This window comes from Gymnoscopelus braueri, assembly GCF_963280865.1.
Source record: "Gymnoscopelus braueri genome assembly, chromosome: 17".
Classification (NCBI taxonomy): Eukaryota; Metazoa; Chordata; class Actinopteri; order Myctophiformes; family Myctophidae; genus Gymnoscopelus; species Gymnoscopelus braueri.
The window spans coordinates 7,272,608-7,298,710 of record NC_137617.1 but is presented as its reverse complement, the minus strand read 5'-3'; the positions used below and the strand labels follow the sequence as shown (position 1 = coordinate 7,298,710).

Genomic DNA, 26,103 nt, shown 5'->3' with positions numbered 1-26,103 from the left:
ATCACACAGATGATACAGTTTCACGCAAATAGCTGGAAAATCCTGGGTTTAAGTGTTTTTCAAACTGCTCCAAATTGCGGACAATCTAAGGGCGGAGCTTATTGGTCAACGTGATAGATGTGTTCCTCATGAGTCAAGGCACATGTGTAAGCAGGTTTAATGGCTGTCGGCCAAACGAGGCATGACTTTTGCCTGTTTAAAGTTTGCATTTTCAAAAAATCGCTATAGCGCCCCCCTTTGACCAATTGTAATAAGATTGGTTTCAGTGATATTTGGAATGACCCTCAACATTACCGCAAAGTTTCAAAGAAATGTGAGTCTGCATGTATGTGTTAGGGGCAGATGAATAGTTGTAATACAACTGCAATATTCATTGGCTCATTAAAGCTTATTTTTTTCACTTATGGAAAATCTTTTGCACATGTTTGTCGGCATAGGTCCAAAGTTCATGTGTAAAACGTTTCGTGCAGATTACTCAAAAATCCCAGGAGGAGATTTTCATAAATTCAAAATGGTGGGAGATCTAAAGGTCAGAGGTCAAAAGTCAGAGTGTGAAAGTTGTTGATCATGAGTAGACGCATATGTTTATTGAAGTTTCATGGCTGTAGGTTAAACAGGGCATGAGTTGTACCTGTTCAAAGTTGGCATTTTGCTATAGCGCCACCTTTTGACGAAAGATTGTGAGAATTATTTCTTGATAGTTTTTCATGACCATCTACCATATGGTCAAGTTTCGTAAAAAGCGTATGCACGGTTCAGCCAGAACTGCGAAAAGTGGCAGAAGAAAAAAGAGGGGAACATTAAGACAGGTCCAGAGCTGAGCTCTGGCCCCGTAATTAACCGAAACCTAAAAAAGGAAAAGAAAAAAAAAAGAAAAATGTAAGGAAAAAGGGAGCATCTAAAACAATGTTTGAAAAAAATGTAATATTTTTGGGCGCCCCTATAAGTGGGGTTGGGACACCTCATTAGTACACCCTTCGCTGTACTGTGATTGGCTCATACATTAGTACACCCCTACATTAGTACACCCCTAGCTGTACTGTGATTGGCTGACTCTATTGGCTGACTCTATTCAGCACTGTGATTGGCTAGCGAGACACATGATGAAATTAATAACCTATAAATAGGACTATGCACTTTTTTTTAAAAGTGAGTAATTGTTTATATATAAAAATTCACACTGTGTGTGATTTTTTTATATATATAAACAATTACTCAAATGGTTTCAAGTGCTTGTTTCACCCACTTCTGGTGGTCTGAGGCAAAAACTGACCATTATATATTTGTTCGCAGACCCCCATTTAGGCGAAGTTTGGGAGCATTTTGGCGGAAGTGAATAAATCCACTTCCGGATGTGACGCATTTGTTCGCAGACCCCCATTTAGGGGGGGTAGGCGAAGTTTCGGAGCATTTTGGGCACTTTTAAAAACCGGAAGTGATACATCCACTATTGCGTCTGATGCATTTGTTGGCAGACCCCACTTAGGGGGGGTGCGCAAAGTTTCGGAGCATTTTGGGCACTTTTTAAACCGGAAGTGAAGAGATCCACTTCCGGGTTGCACCATTGAGCTCCATACCCCTCAGAGAGTGTTTGGGTGTAAAAAAAGTTGTGAAAAAAAAATTCTGAAAAAAAAAAGTTGGGAAAAAAAAAGTTGAACAAAAAAATGGTCCACCCACAAAAAAGTCCACCCAAAAAAAATGTCCACCCATCAACCTGCACTCTTAACCGGATCTGTAACTGTTAACATGGGTTTGAATGGGGGACTATAAGGGGGCGTGGCTACGTGGTTGGGGGTCCCCGCACGCACGCACGCACGCACGCACGCACGCACGCACACACACACACACACACACACACACACACACACACACACACACACACACACACACACACACAGTCAGCTATTTCCATGAACAAATGAGAAGCAGATATTATAATGCTCAATTGGAGCTCTGTGTGGACATTTTATCAAAAAAAAACCATTAGTACCTTCATTTTCATTCCTTGGCGAAGATGCATCTGCATTTGTGGAGTACAGAGGAAAAGATCAGTTTGTTTCACATAGTTACCGTCAGTTTAGTAAATCAACACCAGCTCTATAGGCTTAATTACTGCATATGTCCCATATTTCTGTTGCTTTTGTCGTGTGACGAGATTACCCAAATGTTGTTAATGAATTGTGAAAGGTCACTTCCCTTGTGTATACAATTAAACACATTATAAACAAGTAAAGATTAATCTATTAAGACCGGGAAAGCCTATACGTTGTTATACCTTTAAAGCCGGGAAAGTATCTGTGTAATTTTAGATGTTGCTACGTATAGCAACAGGATTACAATAAAAAATAGAAGATTTTCTGATTTAGAGGGCGTTTTTAAAATCGACCTTAGGTCTAAATGGGTTAAAACAGTTAACGTTTGATTGTGAAATTGCATGTAGCTGCTGAGCAGTAACTTTGAAAACATGTTGTATGTTATATGTAACTTAAAATCAGAAGAGATACTTACTACAATATCTCACACCCAAACCGATCAAACCGATAAGGATGATGAGAGGAACAATAATCCTTACAATAATACGATGCCGAGGTGTATTTCCTTTAAATAAAAAGACAAATAAGCCTTTGTTATTACAGGGTCCGGTTAAAGTGTGTGTGTGTGTGTGTGTGTGTGTGTGTGTGTGTGTGTGTGTGTGTGTGTGTGTGTGTGTGTGTGTGTGTGTGTGTGTGTGTGTGTGTGAGAGAGAGAGAGAGAGAAATTTGACCTGCTAACACGAAAGGCGAGGGCAACTTTCTTACACATTAGGAAGGCTAGGCTGGGGAGATTGAGGTCCAAATGTATAAACTGTCCCCTCAGTGTTGTGTCAAGTGCACACAGTATATATTTATATTGTAGTAGTGCAGCAATGGACTATCATTTGTTTACATCAATGGAGGCACAACCACATACTGTAGAGCTGATAGGAATACAAATGTATCTTCACAATATGGAACATTCTCTTCCAATAAAACAGTAAAGGGTATTTATTGAGATGGTGTGGTATCTGTTCCACTGCCGACAACCCATATGTGGTATCTGAAAACCACAGACTTAAAGGCTCTATTGCACTTTTGTAGTTGCCAACAACGCCATATTGTAGTTAGTTGGTTGTTCCAGTGGTGAGAATGAATGGTTGTAGAATGAATGTCATCACTAGTCAGTGAGGTTTCTTTGCTTCCGATTTATTACAAGTACAAACAGCCTTCCTATGGAGCCTCAGCTCCCATCACAGCAGCCTGACGGCCGCTGAGTGACACACACAGTTAGACACAAATCAGTACAGGCTATATAGCACATTCAGAGAAAGAGGAGGTACAGGTATGGGTGCGTCTTCAAAGGTGAGCCCCCACCCGGCCCAAAACATTTACAACCGTATGGGGCAGGAAGGGGGATGGGGGACACATGCTCTCTCTCCCAGGTAAGACAAAGAAAATGCTAAGAGTACCCCACACCCCGCTCAGACAAACCGGCACCTCTCCCCTCTCCTGTCTGACTGTAGGCTCCCTGTGAAATATGGCTTACATGTGTATATCATGTTATGAAATATACTCCAGACCCCCCCATGGGAGACATTAAACGTCTTCCACAAACACGTATATTTCAAAAGAACCACAAAGAACCGCCCCCCATGAAAAGCGACTGGAACCCCAACCAGGACAAAAATAAAACATTCAGGAAGACCAAAACAGCAAACAACATCAATACAGAAATAATGCACATACAAGAACCAAGATTACATAGTACAGCGACACGGTGAATTACCCAGCCAACCCAGAGATCCCACCAGGTTTAATAAAATTCCAACAATCCCATCACATAGTTCCCACACCGCCACCCCTCCATGTACCTCGTCACGGGAGTCGCCCGGTCTTCTCAACACACAAAAGGCGGGCATCAAAGCAATTATATTACTCGATATGAGAACCATCGAAAAAGAAGTCCAAACTCCAAAAAAATATTAACTTAATCCAACACCGCCACCCTATGCACTACAGATAAACAAAAGGCGGGCAAATCAGTGATTACATCAGTCGATATTGGGACAGTTAATTCTAGTAGGTATCCCCTAATTCACAGTCTAACCCACCATTATCACAAAAATACAATCCCAGGTCCCATATGTGCAGCGTCCCACTCGATAATGTCTCTCTTGCAGTCTCCCTCAATGTCATCTTCTCACCCTCGCCGTGCTGCCCAGTGCCGTTCCCAGATTGTCCAACAGATAGCTGCATGTTCACAACAGAGCGCTCTACTTGCGATCGCCGAAGATGTGATAACACACTCCCCACGAAGAACCCCACCATTGCAAGTTCTCCACTCTGCTGGCACCCGCTTGTCCTCTCCTCACAACATACCCGCCACGAAGAACCCCGTCCATCCACAGGTTCCCCGCTCTGCCGTCAGCACCGCAGCGCGCCCTTCTAGCGATCGCAGAAGATAAGTTGTGTAGCCAGATGAGTCGTGCAGCCGTCCTAGATCTGGTCATGAGGTCCTCTCCCTGTAGATTTTCGAAAAGTCGTCGTCATGTCGTGCCGTCCGCCGCATGTTCTTTCGACGCCTGGCTTAGTATCCCTGGAGACTTGCGCCCCCAAAAAACAAACCAACGCGACTGCCGACTTAAACGCCATATGTGGTATCTGTTCCACTGCCGACAACCCATATGTGGTATCTGAAAAAAAACACAGACTTAAAGGCTCTATTGCACCTTTGTAGTTGCCAACAACGCCATATTGTAGTTAGTTGGTTGTTCCAGTGGTGAGAATGAATGGTTGTAGAATGAATGGAGTCATCACTAGTCAGTGAGGTTTCTTTGCTTCCGATTTATTACAAGTACAAACAGCCTTCCTATGGAGCCTCAGCTCCCATCACAGCAGCCTGACGGCCGCTGAGTGACACACACAGTTAGACACAAATCAGTACAGGCTATATAGCACATTCAGAGAAAGAGGAGGTACAGGTATGGGTGCGTCTTCAAAGGTGAGCCCCCACCCGGCCCAAAACATTTACAACCGTATGGGGCAGGAAGGGGGATGGGGGACACATGCTCTCTCTCCCAGGTAAGACAAAGACAATGCTAAGAGTACCCCACACCCCGCTCAGACAAACCGGCACCTCTCCCCTCTCCTGTCTGACTGTAGGCTCCCTGTGAAATATGGCTTACATGTGTATATCATGTTATGAAATATACTCCAATGGCATAACAGACAAAAAAAATTATAATAACACAAACATACCTTTTATATAAAACGGGTTGTCACTGGGATCACTCTGCTTCACACTGACTGGGTTCTTCATTTCACAGAAGACTTTTTCAACCTTCTTCCATTCCCCATCGTTGGTGATAGTCCAGTTCTGTCCAGACTCCATCCATTCCCCTTCATCTTTCTTCCAGCGATAGGTGACTGGACCTGAATCTGTGATGTTTCCTTCACAGACCAGTGAGCAGGTGGTAGATTGAGGTGAACAAGATGGTCTGTAAACCACTGATGGCTTTGGGACATTCTCTGTTAGGAGAAAGAATGAAGACAACTAAGAAACTCATTGAAAACATCCAGGAGGATAAGATAAGATAGGACTATATTTGTTCTTCCTGCAGGGGAAATTCAGATGCCAAAGGCAGCACAGCAGTTAAGGTACAGTTGCATTGTAGATACAGGAGGGTAAAAGACATCACACTCAAAGAAACACCATCAGTAATGGAAAAAATATACAATATACAATACTCTACACCCTGCAGTGCTTGCACAGTGCAGGCCAAAGGAAATACAAGAGAACGCACAGTAAGCATGCCAGATAGTGTCCATACTGTAGTGAACTGTTTTTTCCAAGCAATTAGTCTTGAATGAGCAGACTGTTATCTTAATGTATACGCCATCATGCGAGTGCCCCATTACTTGCGATGTGCTAATGGAAACCACAGCATTTTTCTTCCTGGACAGTCAGCTAGCGTTTTCTTAGTAACACTGTAGGGCGTGGTCACTCTACTGTTTGTACTGTTGACACTGTAGCGGTATCAGGCCTTTTAGTGATGTCCTGCAATGTCATTGCATGTATTTTGCTCACGTGTTTGCCTAAGCTTGGGGCGAGATGCTGTAATGTATGGAGACGTTTTTTCTTTTTGTCTGTAGCGCAGGCTACCACAACCACAAAGGTATTTCCGGGTAGATAATAATGGCAGCGTCGCATTGGAGCAGTATTATTCATTAACCCTATTTCTGGAAGCACAGGACACTTATGATACTGACTATTAGAAATATATTATTTTGTTATTAATATCCACAGGTTGGCAAACTAGACAATACTGTAGCTAATGTTCTGGACACTTTGTTTTATATTGTGGAAACGTCCATACAAACAAACAAACAGGTATTTCCGGGTAGAATATCTATACCTGTTTGTTTACAAACATTAAAAATGTATATATATTATTACCACCGATGATATCATCGGTAGGCAGGTTTCTGAGCTGTCCACACCTCTGACAGAGAGAGTGAGTAGACAGAAATGGTGCCATCTCATAATGAGCATTAGTGAGGACCAATATAAAGACAAGGTTTAAAATGAGTGAAATGCTCCTTTAACAGTTGTAAAACAAGTGATGATTTTCTCTTCTCTTCTGATGACATCAGAAAATACAGATGTGCATTAAAACAGCCTTGACACAATTCATACTTACTGATGACCTCAACTTGGATGACCAACTTGGGTTGTACATTCGGGTTCTCACCAAGCACCAAATATAAGCCATTGTCTTCTTTGGTCATATTGTTGATGACAAAGACTCCAGTTTCTTCATCCATTTCTGTGCGGCCTTTATATGTCCCATAGACTTCCTCTTTTCTAGGCGGGCTCCGAACCCACTCTGCCACCGGTTCTTGTTGGCCTGAGGGTAGCTGTTTGACAATTTTGAAATTTGATTTAGTATCTAGACGTAATTCAAGGCGTCCTTCCAATGGTATGTATTCCAGTTGTTGGTCTGTGTAGAGAAAAAAATAAATCAGTCAGTTAAAGGGTATTTCACATGACTTTAAAACACTTCTGGTGACATTTTAACATCTACTCTGGTTTTTGTGTGCACCCCCTGTTTTTAAGTTGATTCAATAGAAATTAATTGTTTTCTAGATGTCAATGTCATACGATGAATGAATACAGAATGAATATAAGTCACATCTCCCTCCGGCGCAGGGCTGGAACTCTGGTCTGCACTACTATACAGTAACAAAGTATCTTTACTTGAGTATTGTACTTAAGGAACTGACGGCCCCATTCTGTGGCCAAAAATTCCCCGTTAAATCGGGATAATGGACCTGCGCCGCCCCAATAGGTTATTCTAGCACCTGCTCTACCCGTCACCATTATGCCGACGCCGTTATTTGCGCGTGGAGGTGTGCCCGTGGGCGTGTTGTTGCTATATCCCCCACATTGAAATTCTCAACCCACACATGGGTACGGCTTGGGGAGGGAGGATAGTGGATTCTAAAAGCACCCGCTGGTTTATAAAATCACCCGTCAAGTGCACACAGACACTACAATGGCTTTGTGCGTTGGACCATGAGCCATGTTGCCAGCCTTGGAGAGAAATAAGCAACCGCAGTCCGCAGGTCTATGAAAACAAAAAGAAGCAACTAGCCACATGAGCACTTCAAACTACTAACTAGAGCTTTCATATCCCCTAAATATTTCAGCCTGGCTCGACTAATAATTGACAAATTAGACCCAGCCCAGCCCGTCAGTCATTTTTCTAAAGAAGCCTTATTTCTCATTAAATCTTGGTAATTCGTTAAGAACAGGAGTCATTCTACCCTAACAGTCTATATTTTATTTAAAAAACAGCTTGGAGCAAATAGGGCTATATAAATATATACACTTCCCCATAACCATTTTAAAAATGATTATGGTTATTCTATGAAATATATGTTTCATAGAATAACCGTAATCATTTTTGCAATGGAGAAATCACGTCCAATGTTACCTTCTGGCCGCTGCCTGTGCTTTCATTTGAAGAAGTAATCCAACATTTACTTTGAGGTGAAAAAGACATGAAGAAAGTTCTGAAGATCCATTATTTATGTCATGTTATGGTTTAAACTTTAAAGGGAGCTCTCTACTGCTGCGTCATGACAAGACAGTGATTGATTTGACCTAGGCTACTTTAGCGTTGCGCTGCCCTGTTGATTAATTATTTGGCATCAGCTGTGTAGGAATATATAACTATTTTAAATGGCTTTCATATACTCTTGGGGATCTGACTAATATGACAAGTTGCTTATTGTGAACACAATAGCCTACGCTACAAATTAATTAATATGTGAATTTATTTGGATGTAAAAAAAACGTAGACCCAGCTCAGCCGGTGCCGACGGGCCGGGTCGGGTCCCGTTGGGTTTGGGCTAAAATCTTAAGCACTTACATTTTTTATAAGATGATCGGATCATAGTGTGATTTTCATTTTGGCTGCTGTCTCATTAAACCCATTCTGCGGGACGTGCGGGTGAATATTATATTATAGCCTATATTATATATATTAGCCTGCTATATTATTATTATATTCCCCGCGTAAACGCTACGTTCATGACCCCCCAAAATAACCATATTTGAACTGGGGACCCCCCCATTTTGTTTGACTCGGTTCCACAGATAAATATTGTGAAAATAGCAGATCTACAAGCTCGCCAGGCGTTGGGTGCTCCATTGTGGTCTCGACCCACAGGTTGAGAACCACTGCATTAAAAGCTCCAAGCAAGTTACATGTCTAGTAGGCTATGTTGTTGACCACGTAATGTAATATTTTTGGTTTAGTGATAGGCTACTCCGTGGCGCGCGCGCGCCTCATTGTATGCTGTCCAAAATAACAGATATGTAAGCTGTCGACACGACATGATGCAGCGCCGTTGATAGCTTGTATGTCTGTTATTTTGGGTAGGTATAGGCGACGCACATACGCATCGCAGCAATGTGTCTGGGTTTGAGAGGCTTTGATTGATGTAAACTTAAAGTTTAGCTCTGTTCGGGATTACTGAACAAAGGTGGATGATGAAAGATAACGGGGACAATATGGATGTAAGTTAACTTTAACTGCGTCACTTCAGAGGAAACTATGGAGCTACTACAGAGATGTTTACACACCCCTGGAATCCATTAGAACGGTGGAAATAGAACGATAACAGCCAACGTGAGTACATAGGCTATAGACCTTTCCTAAAACTGTCCAATTTATTATACCCAGTGCTACTGTTTGTCTGTGTACCACGTAGGAGCGTTGTCGCAACATGATGTAATTAATTATTTGGGAGCAGCCAGTGTGTACCAATAGTATACATATTTTAAATGGCTTTCATATACTATTCCGGATCTGACTAATATGACAAGCTTATTGTGAACACAATAGGCTACAAATTAATATAAAAATGTATTTGGATAAAATAAAAAAAAAGAAGGAAAACAAGCCCAATGTGGCTTATAATAATCAGACCAGGCAACAGTGCAGACAGGTAGATAGGCTAGAGCATATATTGGATCGGGATGACGGCTAGCGCAGTCTTCTCTTAAAGGCAATGGCTTCTGGCACGGTGATTGGTTTTATCATTGTAACGCCCAAACCACACCTATGCATAATGTAACGGGTAGCTCAGGTGTTTGGCGGGTGAGGGGGGTGCCATAGAATACCGAATTTTGCGGGGAAACGCCTCTTGCCTAGTCCGAAATCCCTAATTAGTGGTTTGTTCAAATGTCCCTGGGAATAGGGCCCAGAGTATCCCTCTCGAGTATTTGCATTTTGCGATACTTTGGACTTTCACTCCACCACATTAATTAGAGCCATTGGCTCGTTGTCCGTCACCAGGGATGCATTGGTCATGGGACGCGGTAACACGCCTTTTTTGAGCAGGAGCACGCACACGCATCGATTTAAAACAACGCTTAATTCACACCTCAACAAAGTTTACAAAGGCTCCCGACTGCCAGCTGTCACACCAGCATGAATGAACATGTATGCATATCAATTGTCCATTGTGTGACCTGTGTAGGTGTTAAGCGACGTGCGCGTGACGTCTTTAAAATAGCGTCCCACCACTAACAAAATCACCAATACAACCAGTGGCATAGCCAGAACGCTAGCCAAAAAGCCCATATTATAACCTGCCACGAATGCATGTCCACCAATAAAAAAATGTACTAACATTAAATCAACATAAGTGTTAGTTTTCTTATAAAGTGCTACTAAATCGTTCCAGTGTGTTTGTGTCAACGTATTCCGTGCTGTTGGTCGGTGTTTATTGTCTCCGCCAGGCCGAAAGGCATGGCGAGAGAGTATGTTTTACCCCCTGTCCGTCCGTCCGTCCGTGTGTCCATCCGTGTGTCCGTCCGTGTGTGTGTGTCCTGTCCGTGTGTTACCAGCTAATCTCCGGCACCGTTGGCCCGCTCGCTGCAAAACTGTGCACACACACTCCCTCGATGCCAATTCAGAACTTTTGCCAGAATTTTTCACATGGGCCTGTTATAGCGCCACCAGGAGGCCGATTTGTGCAAAACCCATTTTTTTACATTACTCCTACAGATTTTATCCAAACGTCATGCAAAATCTCTACAGTCATGTGATCAACAGGATCTGTCCGATTTCCCATATTCCATCCTGATTGGCTAAGGTTGGCTTACAAAGTTTGCAGGATTGGTCCGTTTTGAACAAAATGCCTCAAATCATGAACGCAGCTTGCAATTTCCGTGAAATTTCACACGCACATTCCCACTAGGCCGAGGAAGAAATGCCACCCATTTCACATTGGCCTGTTATAGCGCCACCAGCAGGTCTAATTTAGCAAAACACATTTTTGGAACAAAATGCCTCAAATCATGAATGCAGTGTCCGATTGCTGTGAAAGGCTTAAGAAGAAATGGCACCCTTTTCACACTGGCCTATTATAGCGCCACCAGGAGGCCACAATAACGTACCTGACCTGGCGGAGACCTGTGCTCCGAGGAGCACTTTTTCTAGTTTAATATTTACTCCATGGAGAGGTTTGGTTCACTCTGGTGCGCAACTGCACATGCGTCCGCAACAATGCTATCAGGATCAGTTCACTTTACAGGTTGCAAATCCAGTTTATTCTGTATCTTTAGATAGATTCCCCCCCTCACAACCAACCAAACCACATAGTTGACATGAGTAGCACTGGCATAGATAAAATAAATGTATATAATTATTTTATTTTCCCCCCAAGCCTTACATACTTTTCCTAAAACACAATTTAAGTCATCCATAATCATCTAACCCCAAAATGTTAACACAAATAGATGACATTTCACAAAAAAAAATTCTTATTTCCTCATATAATGGACAGTAAAACCGAATTTTCAATTTCTTCCCAGTTACATAATAAACATCCTCTTCAGGAGTACCAATGAATCTACCTGTTTCTATAGCTACTATAAACACAGTAAAGACAGTGGGGCACAGCCCTAAACTATACATGATGATGTGTTTCTACACCATATAATGTAAGATATAAAGGTGTCAAAAACAACATGAAGAAGTAAAACAAGTGATGAATGTTGGGTGATTATAAACTGCAAAAGTGCTAAATTGCAAAACATCTTCCCGTGGCAAGTTGAATCACTTATTTGCCATGCTGAGCCTGAGTCCAACTGCTGCCAGCCAGATGCACAATGGAGCACTCAGGATCAGGAACCCCATCTTGTCCGCAGAAGAGTGTAGCCTATGATCGCAAATTAATAACTTTTAAACAACACAACATCCCATAATGGCGACTGGGTTCATCTGAAACTATGCATCAAAGATGGGAGGGAGTGACGCTTCCAAATATGCAGGTTGGTTTCTGTTTTCTGTTTTTGTTGATACATGATACCTGTATGCATACCAGGGGCGTCACTGCCGTGACGCAGACGACGCAGTTGCGTTGGGGCCCATGACGTTGGGGGCCCGCCCAACCCAGGCAAAATAAATAAATAAAAATTGCGGGGGAGGGCCCTTTTAACATTGTAATTGTTAACCAAGGTTGATTTTATGTCGCAACATAATCTAAAAAATTCAGACCATGACTGTCACTTGCTAATTTTACGGGAGGAGGAGGCCCCGCCCGGCGGGGACAAAAATACCGGAAGAGTAAGACAGGTCACAGTTTACAGTGTGAAGACAGTAGGCTATGTATGAGATGACAGTATGAGACGACGGGTTTGCTCTACAAAACATACAGTAAATGCATCATAGTCCAAAGAATTGCAAAAATGTGTTTTTCAAAAATTGGCCTGGTAGCGCTATAATAGGGCACTGTCAAAAGGGCGGCAATCGTTCCTAAACGTATAGTGCGAATGTGCATGCAAAGTTTCACCGCAATCGGGCCCTGTGTTCATGATTTGAGGCACAGGCCACTCCTGCAAACTTTATATGTCAATCTGCCAATCAAACAGATCCGGCTTGATCACATGACTCATGTGATCAAGTGTACCAATTTGCGTGAAATTTTTATCAAATCTGAAGCAGTAATATCAATAAATGTGTTTTACATAAGTCGGCCTCCTGGTGGCGCTATAAAAGGCAGATGTGAAAAATGCAGAGCAAAGGATTTTTACTGCAGATTGGTGCAGTTATAGGTGAAAACGCAAATCGGCCTGTTATAGCGCCACCATGAGGCTGATTTGAAAAATTTCAAGTGGCATTTCTTCCTCTGCCTAGTGGGAATATGTGTGCACAATTTCACGGAAATCCTTCATTATTTGAGGCATTTTGTTCAAAATGGAGCACCCCTGCAAACTTTTTGAAGCCGATCTGAAAAATTTGGGGCAGAGGTTCTGCTCTGACATCCAGGGAGTGTGTGTGCAGTGTGCACAGTCTCGCTGTGAGCGGCCCAACGGTGCCGGAGATTAGCTGCTCACAGACAGACAGACACACGCACGGATGGACTGGGTGCAAAACATAGTCTCTGCCACGCCTTCGACCTGACAGAGACAATAATTGGTGCTCTCTCTTAATTCGGTAGGAAGACTATTACAGTGATGGGAGGCTCTAACAGAGAAGACTGTTTGACCAAACGTACTACGTAACGTCTGTATGGTACAATACACTCACCTCTGGTAGTTGTCTGTGTGCACTGCCACCACTCTCCCTTCCCCCTATGAACTGGCTCAGTGGAGAAGGTGCAAGCCCATTTAAATCCTTATAAATGAGACAAGCATCTACAAATTGTTTAAAGCTATCACAATTTTAAATACTTTGAACATGGCAATGATGTTAACTTTTGTGCTTTCCGTGAAGTATGTACTGTATGTTTGTAAAGTGACTATAGGTTTCAAAGCGTCAGACCTGTTACCAACAGTATGTTATGTGAGAAAAGATCATGGCCAGGCAGTGCAAGGCTCGCACATGCAGCAAATGACGTGCGGTCATGGTCACCCTACTTTGATACGACTTACGAGATCAATCAACATACAACAGGCAATACAAATTACACAGGGCAACGCAAGACAATTAAAAACACTAAAACAATAACAGGCTAAAACAAAAAGTTTAAATCCCTGATAATGTCATTGTAATCCAAATGAGAAAAGTATCAAGTGCAAGCGACCAGTCAAGGTGATCTCAGGCATGTCTGTATTATGTTTGTTGCGGAGAAAAGTCTCTTAACATAGCAGGATGTTAGAGGAGGGTTATGAAAGTGGCGGGTTTGGAAAAATGTCAGTTACTCGATTATTGTGGGGACTCTGGGGAGTTAAATCCTGATCTATTCTCCGTTTGATGTTATCGATGAACCAACGTGTTGTTAAGTTTCAGCGATTACAATCCAAATCACATGGATGGACACTTTCACTTGTCAAAGTGTCAGATCCAGGTAGGAAAGAGGCCGACGCTGTCATAATTTCATGGAATTATGAAGCATCAACGGGTGCCTCTTCTTTCTCCCCCAATGCGCAATAATATTACCAGAAGCACATACTTAGGCCTACCCCCAAATGTATACAGTACTATGGACTCTTGATGTGCCATAGTGTCTACTCTATTCCACTGCACTACACATTTTAAAACGAGACGCTTTTTTTGGGAAACAATAAGCTACAAGCTCACAACACATCATGGCATGTTGTGAGCTTGTAGATCAGCAATTCTATTTTCTTTTTAGCCTAAAATGGCATGCCCAAAATTGGGATGTCAGATTTAAAGGGATTAGACTTTAGAAAACCTGGAGACTGGGAAGTTATCCACTGTATACTGGCAGGGCAGTCCTGAGACAGGCATTATATGTGGCATGGTCCAAGTATATTCCATGTTTGGGATTTCAATAATTGGGTCTTATCAGTACAGACAGTGCTTCCATCTTACATTGCAGGAGCAAAAGAGCCACTTACCTGCAAAGGTGAATGGGTGCGTATTATACTTCATATGGTTATTATAGTATAGACAGATGGCTTTTCAGAGGACAGTGTTACTTGAGGACAGGAGGTGACAGGAAGTTCTACTAGCTAAACTAGTTTTATAGTTTGTCAACGTAGCTTCAATAGTTGTGGTTTCCATACGGTGAACATACTCAAAAATGTTGAGAAAGTATGCAGATGGAACAATAGAAAACTATGTACATGATGAGTGATTCATGAAGGGCATGGCAGGATTGAATGAAAGGAATGCAGTGTCACAATAGTTTGATGCAAAGGTGCCTAACTTTGATCAGAGGTGAGGAGGAGGTCTGGTAGTGAGGCTGTGGATCAAGGGTTTCCATGAATTATGCTTGTTGAGTGTTATTATAATTGAGTTATTGTTATTATTGGACATTTTGAAACACTTTCTCTCAACTGACGAAAATTTGCATTACTTTCCTTCTTTGCCTTGGTAGCAAATAGCATGTCATCCTGATACTTTATGAGTCACCAAAATTATTCAAACACATTTTTGAAGAATTGTGAATATTAAAAAAAGAGACGCAATTATAGACAATGTTTTTCGTAAAAAAAGAAAAAGGAAAAAAGTACCACAGACATAGACAAGTCTTGCCACAAACATATTTGTCCATTGTACGGACATGTTGATGACCCCTGATCAAAAATCAAGAATGAGGGACTTTGTTACTGTGTGTCATGAGTTTATGACGTCCCAAAGCGGGTTTGTGAATGGAGAGATGGACAGACACCTTCATACTAATCACAAACCGTCGGAGGCAACATGCAGGCAGGATGTATAGAGGCTGTTGGCTTTGAGGCGAGGGGCGATAGCCTACTAATAATAGCATATACAAACATCTTCTGCCCATGGCTGAAGGAGGAAGGCACAGCTTCACTCAGGTAAGGCCTTGGCCTCACTGTGTCTCACAGTAAATCCGCCCCTGACATAGGCCTAATGTCATCATGGGTGACTGTGGCTCAGTGTGACCACCCTGAGATTAATTTTATTTACGTATTAATTTATTGAATTGTGACAGTAGTATACATTGATCAACATACTGTATCAGCACTACGCACCAATGTAAATGTCGAATAACAAAAGAGAAAAGCAACCAATTAAAAAGCCTTTATTGCATTGACTAACGCATGACAAGGAAGTTAAAAATGCACATACACATTGCGGCACACATTTTTCATCAGGGTGGGTGACTAAACTTTAGTGAGGAACAAATAAGTAATAAATAACTTATATACTTTAGGAAACAAGATCAACAGTCTCTGTGGTGGTGAACAGGAGCTTACCCAGACTCCTTAGTTGGTAGGCTATGGCTTAATCCTTTATGTGCAAAGCTGATGCAAGCAATTACAAAAATAAAAGGTTATTTCTTTATTTATTTGAAATTTAACAAGAGGATAGCCCCTTAATAGCATCTCGTTTCAAGGGGGTCCTAAGCTCCTTAAAACATGTCTCCTAAAATATCCTATCCTGTATCCATAGATTACCAGTCATACAGCAGGAATAATTTGTTACCAAACTCAAATGTCAGTTTCATCACAGTTGTGATGTTTCAAATAATTTGTTCCTGGTTCAGTTGGTTCTCCTCTGAAGTTCTTCTCTCCTTCTACGGTTGTACCCTGGTTACAATATTAAGACAAATGAGAGAATAGGAAAATCTATTAGACTAGAAATGAGATTAGTATAATTCATACAAGCATGTTTGTTTTAATCATATTGATCAAAATACTCATTTTATCAACTGTCTTTGAGACACGAGAGAGAGAGAGAGAGAGAGAGAGAGAGAGAGAGAGAGAGAGAGAGAGAGAGAGAGAGAGAGAGAGAGAGAGAGAGAGAGAGAGAGACATGTGTTTCATAAGTGAAGTCTACTAATGATTCAATTGTAAGCTAAATTAAACCTTCTTAGGGCCTTAAAAACATTTTATTTGAGTAAAAGTACATACAGTATGTAGTGGCATCAGAATGTACTTAATTATACCAAAAGTAAAAGTACTCATACATTGTTGAAGATATTAAAATATGTGGTAAAATTATTTGGAAAATACCAGAGCTTGTGGAACTGCTGTTTTATAGAATAGGGGTTTTGTATTAATAATAATATGCAAAGTTAATAGTCACTAAAGTTTTCAAATATTTGTGGTCAAGTAAAAAGTACAATATTTGCCTCTGAGATGTAGTGCAGTTAGAAGTATAGGGTGTTGAAGAATCAAGTAAAGTAAAAGAACCTCAAAATGTATCTTAAGTACAGTACTTGAGTAAATATTCTTGTTGTTAATGTCACTTTCCACCACTGATGTTGACCTACCCCAGATGGTTCCTATATAGAAAGCACAGGGCAGGAGGAGAAGATTCATCGCTCTGGAGAGAACCAACAGGAGCCAGCTCATACCACAGTCACTGCAGACACGGTCAGCGAGGTCATTAAGAGAATGATCTGTTCATAATGGATGGATAATGACACATGGTACAGTATAAGTACTTTCATTTCTAATACAGTCTAGTCCAGTGGTTCTCAAACTTTACTTCAAGGACCCCCATAACTCTCAGAGTTACAGACCTTTAAGGGTTTTATTATTATTATTATTTGTATTTATTTATTGATGTATTATTATTATTATTATTATTATTATTACCCTTATTATTATTATTATTATTATTATTATTATTATTATTATTATTATTATTATTATTATTATTACCCTTATTATTATTAGTAGCAGTAGTAGTAGTAGCAGTAGTATTCGATGCAAAGGCCCTGAAAACCAAGTAATTCATTGGAAACATTACTCTATCAAATGAAACAAATCTAAAAAAAATAAATTAAAAAAAATAGTTTCAGGTGCCTACTCCATACCTCAGGATAAAGGTGGCATTGTCTCGTACCAGTTACTATTTGTATTGTAATCACCCCATGTCTGTATCATATTGGGAATACAGAATGAGTTTTAAAAATGTTTTTTTAATTTTATAAACACTATAGGCACTAGACGTGTTGTCTTGTCTGTTACCAGAAATTAATTAGTCTATTAGTTCTCTTCTGGGACTCATTCCACATACACAAGTACAATAACACAGGAGACCGAGTGTGGGGACAACAAGGCTCCTCTAAACCAGTGGTTCCCAAACATTTTAGCTCAAGACCCAAGAGAGAAATAAGACATTTGCCCGGACGGTACCCAAACTAGTGAAAAACAGCAGATCTACAAGCTCATAACACGTCACTTTGTGCTGCATTGTGAGCTTGTAGATCTGCTACTTTCACTACTTCTTAAACTTAAAGGACAACTTCGTTTTTTTTAAAAACTTTTATTAGTTTGTAATGATAATAATTAAAAGATGAGTGTTAAAACATTTTCATTTATTGCTTTCTATTGTCATAGCAATTTTTAACTGGGAGGCGGGGGCATTCAGGTAATTGGTCAAAATGATTTTCTTTTACACAATAAGCAGGTTATTTTTATATTCACAAGGCCAAAGGCACGGAGGTCAGGGGCAGAACCTCTACCCCAAATTTTTCACATCAGTCTGTTATAGCGCCACCAGGAGGCCGATTTGTGCAGAACTATTTTTTGTTGTCCTTACATCACACAAATCGGATTGTGTGATGGGATGGAATTCATATTCCATCCTTATTGGCTAAGATTCCAAAGTTCCGGTGTGCCCCGTTTTGTACAAAATGCCTCAGATCATGAACGCAGTGTCCGATTGCCGTGAAACTTCATACGCACATCCCCACTAGGCCAAGGAAGAAATGTCACCCTACATTTTTCAAATCAGCCTCCTGGTGGCGCTATAACAAGCAGATTCACGTTTTGGCCTATAACTCTTGAACTGTAGGTCATAAAATCAACATATTTTTTTACCTGGATTCTGTGGCATTTCTTCCTTGGTCTAGAGGGGATGTGCGTGCACTATTTCACGGCAATCGTGAATCGCTGCGTTCATGATTTGAGACATTTTGTGCAAACTTTGTGCAAAACTTTGTAAGCAAATCTTAGCCAATAAACAAATCTGTCTTGATTACATGACTATAGAGATACTGTGAACCGATTAATGTGATGATAGGACAAAAGCTGTAAGAATAATATCAAAAAATTAGTTTTGCAAAAATCGGCCTCCTGGTGGCGCTATAACAGACCAATGTTATTAATGTGTAAAAAAAATGCATTTTTTACCAATTAACCAAATGCTCCCGCCCCCCAGTTCAAATTTGCTATAACGATAGAAAGCAATAAATGTTTTTTTTTAACACTCATCTTTGAATTATTATCATTACAAACAAAAAAAATAACCCTTATTGTAAAAAAAACGAAGTTGTCCTCTAAAAATATATATATTTATGGAAATCAATAAAGGTACTATTTGCTTTGGTTAAAATAAGTGTCTCCCATGTCTCTCCAGCTCTTTAGTAAACAGAAAATGGATTTTCAGTGCTCTCTCCTGATTGGCTTAAATTGTGTCCCCTACCTGAAAAGGTCTGTTTACAAAAGAGCTGGAGAGACCCCTGTGACCAAACAAACGCTCTGTAGTTAATGATTACTACCAGAATATAGTACTTTAACCTTTTTTAACAAAACAAATATATATATATATATACCAAAAGATATCGCTTACCCTACCTTTTTTCATTTTATTTATGAAATACTTTTGATTTTTTTTTTAAAATTCTTTTTAATTGATGAAAGGTGCTTTTTGTTCAAAATTTCAAAAAAAAAAATTTGGAAATAATATGTGTTATCATAGATATTTACTCGCGACCCATAAATATTGGTCATTGGTCAAAAAAATTTTCTAAGAGTTTGATCAAGATGTGTGGTGCACAGAAAAAGAATTACGGCGCTTCATCACCTCGTTATAACTGCACTCGGCCCTCATTTATCAACGCAGCGTATAAACCGGCGTATATTTTTCCATATATTCGGCCGTACACCAACGTCGAAGTCACATTTATCAAAGGATCCTACACAGCCAATCCTAGCATACATCAGGTCGGAGCTTTGATAAATCTCACGTCTGAAAACGAGAGTCATTTAAATAACACGCCCTTAAATATTCTGGTAACACCCCGATTTTACGACATGAAGAACCGAAAAGAAAGAGTTTCGCCGGCTCGCCTCGCCTCGCTGCCTGTCAAGTCACACACACGCCTCTCTCTCTCTCTCTCTCCTCTCTCCTCTCTCTCTCTCTCTCTCTCTCTCTCTCTTCTCTCTCTCTCTCTCTCTCTCTCTCTCTCTCTCTCTCTCTCTCTCTCTCTCTCTCCTCTCTCTCTCTCTCTCTCTCTCTCTCTCTCTCTCTCTCTCTCTCTCTCTCTCTCTCTCTCTCTCTCTCTCTCTCTCTCTCTCCTCTCTCTCTCTCTCTCTCCTCTCTCTCTCTCTCTCTCTCTCTCTCTCTCTCTCTCTCTCTCTCTCTCTCTCTCTCTCTCTCTCTCTCTCACACACACAACGCCCCACTGTGTCCGCTACGGATTTCATGTAATCCGTCAGCGGTACAATCTTTGCCAGCCAGACATGCTAATGCCTCTAATAAACAAGTCGTGATCTCTGTGGGTGTGCTAAACATGTTCTGCAGGTTTTGGCTCTGCCGTCTGCCCTTATTGAAATGAAGGGTCGCTATGCTGTGTCCCTCGACTCCCTCGTCCTGTGTGCACTAACAGTCACTCACTGCATGCACTGAATACCAGTGGTGGAAAAAGTACTCACATTTTTTACTTAAACAAAAGTATCAATTCTGCGAAGTAAAAATACTCTGTTACAAGTAAAAGTAAGGTATTCAAAATGTACTTGAGTAAAAGTAGAAAAGTATTGGTATCAAAATGTATTTAAAGTACCAAAAGGTAAAAGTAGGCTACTCATTATGCAGAAGGTCCCATTTCACAATAAACAGTGAAAAAAAAGTTTTCGGACCCTTGATACCTTTACTTAAGTAAACCATTTGAGGATGGGACACACTGGGATGGGTAGAGTGTTGTTAATGCTGTTTTATGGTCATTTAATGAATTAATTAAGCAAAATAAAAATCGCTTGCGCTTCGCGCGCGTACTTGCCCGCGACGCAGTGGGTGGGGGGGCGGGGGGAGTAATGACGTCATCACTGTCCCCCACTATTTAACCCCTTCCGGCGTGCCTGATGTAGGCTTGTAGCCTACATGAATGACATATTATGATACCAATCATATCGCCATGAATGGAATACGTTTGTATATTAATTTATTTAACCATACCGAGCAGTGCGCGTTCGAGTTACACTAATAAAGCCGTCATGCAGGCTATTCCCATTTCCCAGTGAGACTCGGACCGTCGGGCGGGCGAGTCCCCGTCCCGCTCCGCATTAATGAGAGATAGCCTGGAGAGAACATTAATGGATGAAGGCTGGTGTGTGTTGGACTGTGGGTTAAATGTCTGATCCTCCCGGTGGCCATGAAAAGATAACAGCAGCGCCGCTGCACCGGTCTAAACTCCCGAGCGCTCGTATATTTTGAAAATAGCAGATCTACAAGCTCACAACGTGTCGCGATGCGACGCTGCCTTGTGAGCTTGTAGATCTGCTATTTTCAATGCAGCCAGATCTACAATCTTATCTGAATGACTGTTAAAGCAGTTTGTTTAAATTACTTTATAAAATGTTATATTTTCACAGGGATTATTTATTAATGTAGATATACATTTAGGAGTGGATTATGTGTCCAGATGCCTGTCAGACAGTCTTACAATGCTGCTCCGCAGGTCCTAGGATGGAATACACGGGTGCAGCCAACGTCAACAACTGGTCTCTACCAGACGTGAGATATCAGCCAACGGTAGGATGAAGCCCACATCAGGATATATTGATAAATGCCGAAAGGTGCGGTGATCTCGCCGTACGCCCATTATTTGGGCTGCACCGCGTTGATAAATGAGGGGTGGCTGTGACACAATCCTAGACACAAGTGAGGCTTGATCCGAAGGCCACGCGTCAGGGAGACATCCCTGAGATAGTGGTGGAGCCACCCTTCACATCAATCAACGGTGGTTACGGCTGACAACCCTGCAGCCTAGCAGCACCGTCGGAGGTGCAACAGGCAGCAACAATGCTCAGCAGGAATACCTATCTGTGCTTACACCTGAAATTACACTTCTGCACCCAAGCACCCGATTGTAAATATTAATCAATACAGTACTTACTGAATGAAATCCTTGTGGTGATGTTGCCATATTTGTAGAGTGGTTTAACTTTGTTTGACTCCTCCACAAACCATTGCTGGTTCCACAGTAATAGAGACCACGGTCAGAATCAGTTATATTCTCTATCAGTAGATCGTAGGATTCAGTAGATTTGCTATACTTTAAATTAGAGGGGGAGATTTTGTTCATCAATTTCAAGAGTAGGTTGGTTTTTATGAGAGCAGTTCTGAACCACACTATAAAAACTACAGGTGATTTTCTGCAGTCACAGTAGAGAGTGATGTTGTCTCCTGGTCTGACTGTCAACTCCACTTCTAATCCAGAGACCCCATCCTGACTGATGTAAACACCTGGAACATAAAAACAATAAGAAATGTAATAAACTGCATCACATAGTTCCACACAGTTTAACTCCACAAAAAATAACAACCTAATAATGACAATAATTAATATCAAAACACAATAAAAAGACTTAAAGGTTACCTAGAAGAGCAGCTAAAAGCAGATGCAGCTTTGCCATGTCTGATGGTGAATGAAGTTGACAGTGACAAAGCTCTTTGACACTGATGTCAAATATGTTAAGCAGATAGACTTCTACTAAAGGATAAACAAAATGTGATTGGTTAGCTGAGTGAAATGTTTTCATGTTGTGGTTGTTTTCTGTGACACCTGAGCTGTATGACGCTTTGCCACATTTTGTGGTCAGTGTTTTAACATGCAATGAAACAAACAAAAACTGTCCTTCCCTCAGTCCTACTGTAACTCAATACCACATGTTCCATTGTACATAGAAAAATGGGCCAACTGAGACCTACTGCTCCAGACCCTGAATTTCAGAAGCTGAACCAAAAAGACCCCACGTATAGAGAGATACATTTCATGAATGGGAAAAGTAGGAAACCACTGTACCCAGAGCAATAAGTGTCCCTTGAAGGCTCATTCAAGAAGGCTAATTTGTTTTTATTTTGTTGCTATTTTGTGAAGCGACTTTGAGTACTCAGAAAAGCGCATATAAACTGTATGTGATATTGTTATTATTAAGGTCCCAATGGCCCTATGTAGTTTTCTGCTCAGGGTCCCAACAGTCTCAACAATCACTTCTACTCATGAAAGTCTAATATTTACTTCTGATGCCCTTTCTGACCTTTTTGGGAATGAGGATCTACTCAGCCGTTTTTCAAGACTGGTGGTTGAGATCTACATTCACCAGACAAGGAAATCACTGCTTTTACATTTTATATGCAAATACAGAAGTCAGTATAGCTTTATATGAACAGTAAAGGCAATAAAGGCAAGATAAATTATTCATGGGACTTATAAAATCCTGATCGAGTTTCATGAGCCGTATACCTGATTGAGATTTCCAGTTCCTTAGTCTGTCTTCAGCTGGAAAATCTAGTCAAATGGTTTGAGGTTTGTCCGAAAGTGTCTTTCCAAGTTCCCTTTCTTCACTTCTCTTCTTCTTTCATGTATCCACAGATGGCCAGCTCAGTGTCGTGCAGCCATGAGCTCGTCTCTGGTCTTACGTCGAAGATGCCGGGCTGGAAAGAATGTAGTATACCTGCTAAACAGGATAAATGTATATGCTTGCCAGGGTCATTCCTGGATTAATTCACAATGTACCCCTGTTATGATTTGTTGGGGTTCACATTCAAACCAGCAAACCCAAGCATGATTGGACAATGGACTATATGAATGTTTTTTTGTTTTTTTATTCTCTTTTTTCAAATTGCTCCACAATCTACCAAAATCCCCTCAGCATCAATGGTCGATCTTAAAGAATGGTTTCTTACCCCTGCTCTAGAACAACTGGTTACAGGTCACTACAGTAAGGTTGGATGTACGTACAGAAACTGTATGTAATACATAATATGCAACTGTTAACCCTGTTGACCCTGGGCGTGAGGCAGTCTCAGGCGCAGCATCCCATGGACTCAGGATCTGGCCCTGACTTCTGCTAACATCCGAGTCCTTTGTAATGGGCAGGCAGGGCTCCCCCTGTTGGCAAAGGCATGGCTAAGTCAGTTTTAACAAGAAACAAGGGATCAACTCAAAAGTATTCAGATGACCCAAAAGGCAAAAATAGCAAATGAAGTTATCAGCATTCGCAAACACTTTTAATAATAATAATGTACAAAAAACAAGCAGAAGGAAACGGCTGCTTTTGTGGGTGTGAAGTCTGGTTTAGGACATGGCCAACACAGGTCTCACTCATGCACGTGCACGTCATGCACAAAAGTGTGAACTTGCAACTGTCGGTCCCTTTGATAGGCTTTAGAATTGGTTAACCGGTCAAAACTCTTAGGGCTTTTCTATTAATTATTATGATTTACATTATGGGTATCTGCCCTCCCAAAAGTCATTCAAATATAATTATTATACTTGTATCATAACAAAAATGAGTCTGAAGTATACACTCCATCTACAGGTTTTAAAGAGCTTTGAGTGATCCGCAGAGCTCAATAATCAACAATGTATGCAATACCCATACCATACAATACAATAAAATACATATTGAGTGCATGTTGATATTCTGATGTTATTTGGATACTCTAATGTGTACAACAAGTAGCTTTAAGATGGTGTCTGACCAAAAGCATAAATGACTTTTGCACAGATCTGAGTGTGAACAGTATAGTTTACTAGTACTGTTAAGCTCCAGCACCTCAGCTAAGACTCCAACCACAGGAGGGAAGTGTTCCTTCCTCTAGAGTGCCACAAGTAAGCTGCACTGACTGTCTGTCTGTCTGTCTGTCTGTCTGTCTGTCTGTCTGTCTGTCTGTCTGTCTGTCTGTCTGTCTGTCTGTCTGTCTGTCTGTCTGTCTGTGTGTGTGTGGTGTCACAGAGAGTCAGATGGGCTAAGACAGGATATCCTTGGAGCAGTTATACAAAAATGTATACAAACCATGCATAAAATTGAACGCATTCAGACATTATTTGCAATAAAATAACACTGGAAAGCATACATTGTGAAAATTTTAATAATTAGTTCAAACATAATGCACATTTTAGATTTTAGCTATAGCCTATTTAGCAACAGGTTTGTCAGAAAACTGTTAGGATTTAGAAGGAATTTGTAGAATCGGCCGCAGGCCTAAATGGCTTAATATGATTATTACTCATCTTTTCTTATTAAGCCAACAGACTGTATCACTACGGACTGTAGAGTGTTGTGTGGGAGATGAAAGCATGTTGTGACCTCGCGCCCACTGATCAGCTGCCTACCAGTTAAGGTCAACTGATTTTTTTATTCAGTTATAATTATCAGTGGCCTTGTAGTTAAAGTGTCTGATCCGAGACTGGGAGGTCGGGGGTTCGATTCCCCGGCCGGGTCATACCAAAGATTATAAAAAATGGCCCAATGGCCAGTGCCTCCCTGCTTGGCACTCAGCATCAAGGGTTGTCTCTGCGACATACTAACGCCAAGTCACAGGGGATAGGCTCCTAGTCCTACCCTATGGGCTCCATGCAAGGCTTACTGTAGTTACCCGTGGATGTGTGCACCTCATAGTGCAGTAAACCCCATTCTCTGCGCACAGTGTCTGTACACACGATTGTGTCGGTCCGTCCCATAAATGCACATGACCATATGTGCACAACGGTCAGATCTGTGGCTCTGGACAACCGGATCTCCATTATTTGCCTATATATGGTGTATCGGGTTTGTCTTATGTCTGAGTCATAGTGACGTGGCTGAGGTCCGTCCGCCCGTGCGCCCTCTAATTAGCCAATTTTAAAATAAGATAAGATATGGTTAAAGTGGTTAAACTGATTTTGATGCTGTGTTAGCTAATTTTTCTGGGGACCCCCTGGAACCCCTGAGGTCCTTGAAGGGGTTCAAGCCGTTCCCCCCAGCATTATTCCACTACACATCCTCTTCCTCCCTGTGTGCTTTCATCCTCTGCCAAACAAGAGTCTTCTTCAAACAGCTTGTGATTTTGGTTTCGGTAGAGTAGGCTACTGGACAGCTTCTTTAATGCATTGTCGAGACATTTGTTCAAACAGTCAAAGTCATTCCCGTAGTCCCGAGGTCCCCAACCAGAGGTGTATTTTTCAACAAACGCAGCAACTTCATCAGACTCCAGTGTGGTCTTGACCTCACAGAGGGCCTCCTCCACATCAGCAGATTTCTGACCAGGTCCTTTTTCCTTGATCGCCTCCAAGGCATCCCTTCAGCCCTTTCACATGCTCGACCAGACCCTGGCGCCATTCCTTGTTGCGCATGGCATCCTCACAGAGAGGGGAGAGTGAAGTTGCTTTGTCCAAGATGGGGTCTACGAGATCCATGACTGATTGAAAAACATGAGAGAGGGGAAAAAGGGAGACAGATAGGTTGAGATACAATATATTGAACCATAGCATTATTTTCTCATTATATTGATGAGAAGTGATAGCTGACTTTAAAGTTTTTATTTTGCAATATCACACAAAGGGGTATGCTTTACCATCATTATTGGCACAACAGTGATGAGGTGTTTTGTGCCAAGTGCTCTAAGCATCGGTGATT

General features: G+C 41.3%; 2 protein-coding genes and 1 long non-coding RNA gene across 7 annotated transcripts in view; all 3 read right to left on the bottom strand.

Annotated features, from left to right (window-relative positions):
• LOC308104040 (uncharacterized protein) overlaps positions 1 to 26,103 on the bottom strand; it is a 383,068-nt gene that overhangs the window by 101,656 nt on the left and 255,309 nt on the right. The gene's annotated exons all lie outside the window — the stretch shown is intronic.
• Positions 16,742 to 22,151, bottom strand: LOC308104722. The gene is made up of 3 exons (XR_013934846.1): positions 22,080 to 22,151; positions 21,597 to 21,946; positions 16,742 to 16,871 (listed from the first exon to the last, which is right to left on the bottom strand). It is a non-coding gene; the product is annotated as an uncharacterized lncRNA (long non-coding RNA).
• The window catches only part of antxr1c (ANTXR cell adhesion molecule 1c), a gene marked incomplete at its 3' end in the record, with an annotated part of 72,473 nt that continues 69,414 nt past the window's right edge, over positions 23,045 to 26,103 (bottom strand). The window contains exons 19-20 of the mRNA XM_080454737.1: positions 25,782 to 25,885; positions 23,045 to 23,137 (exon numbers count right to left, since the gene is read on the bottom strand). Coding sequence (XP_080310863.1) covers positions 23,045 to 23,137; positions 25,782 to 25,885 — 197 coding nt within the window. The remainder of the gene's footprint in view (positions 23,138 to 25,781; positions 25,886 to 26,103) is intronic.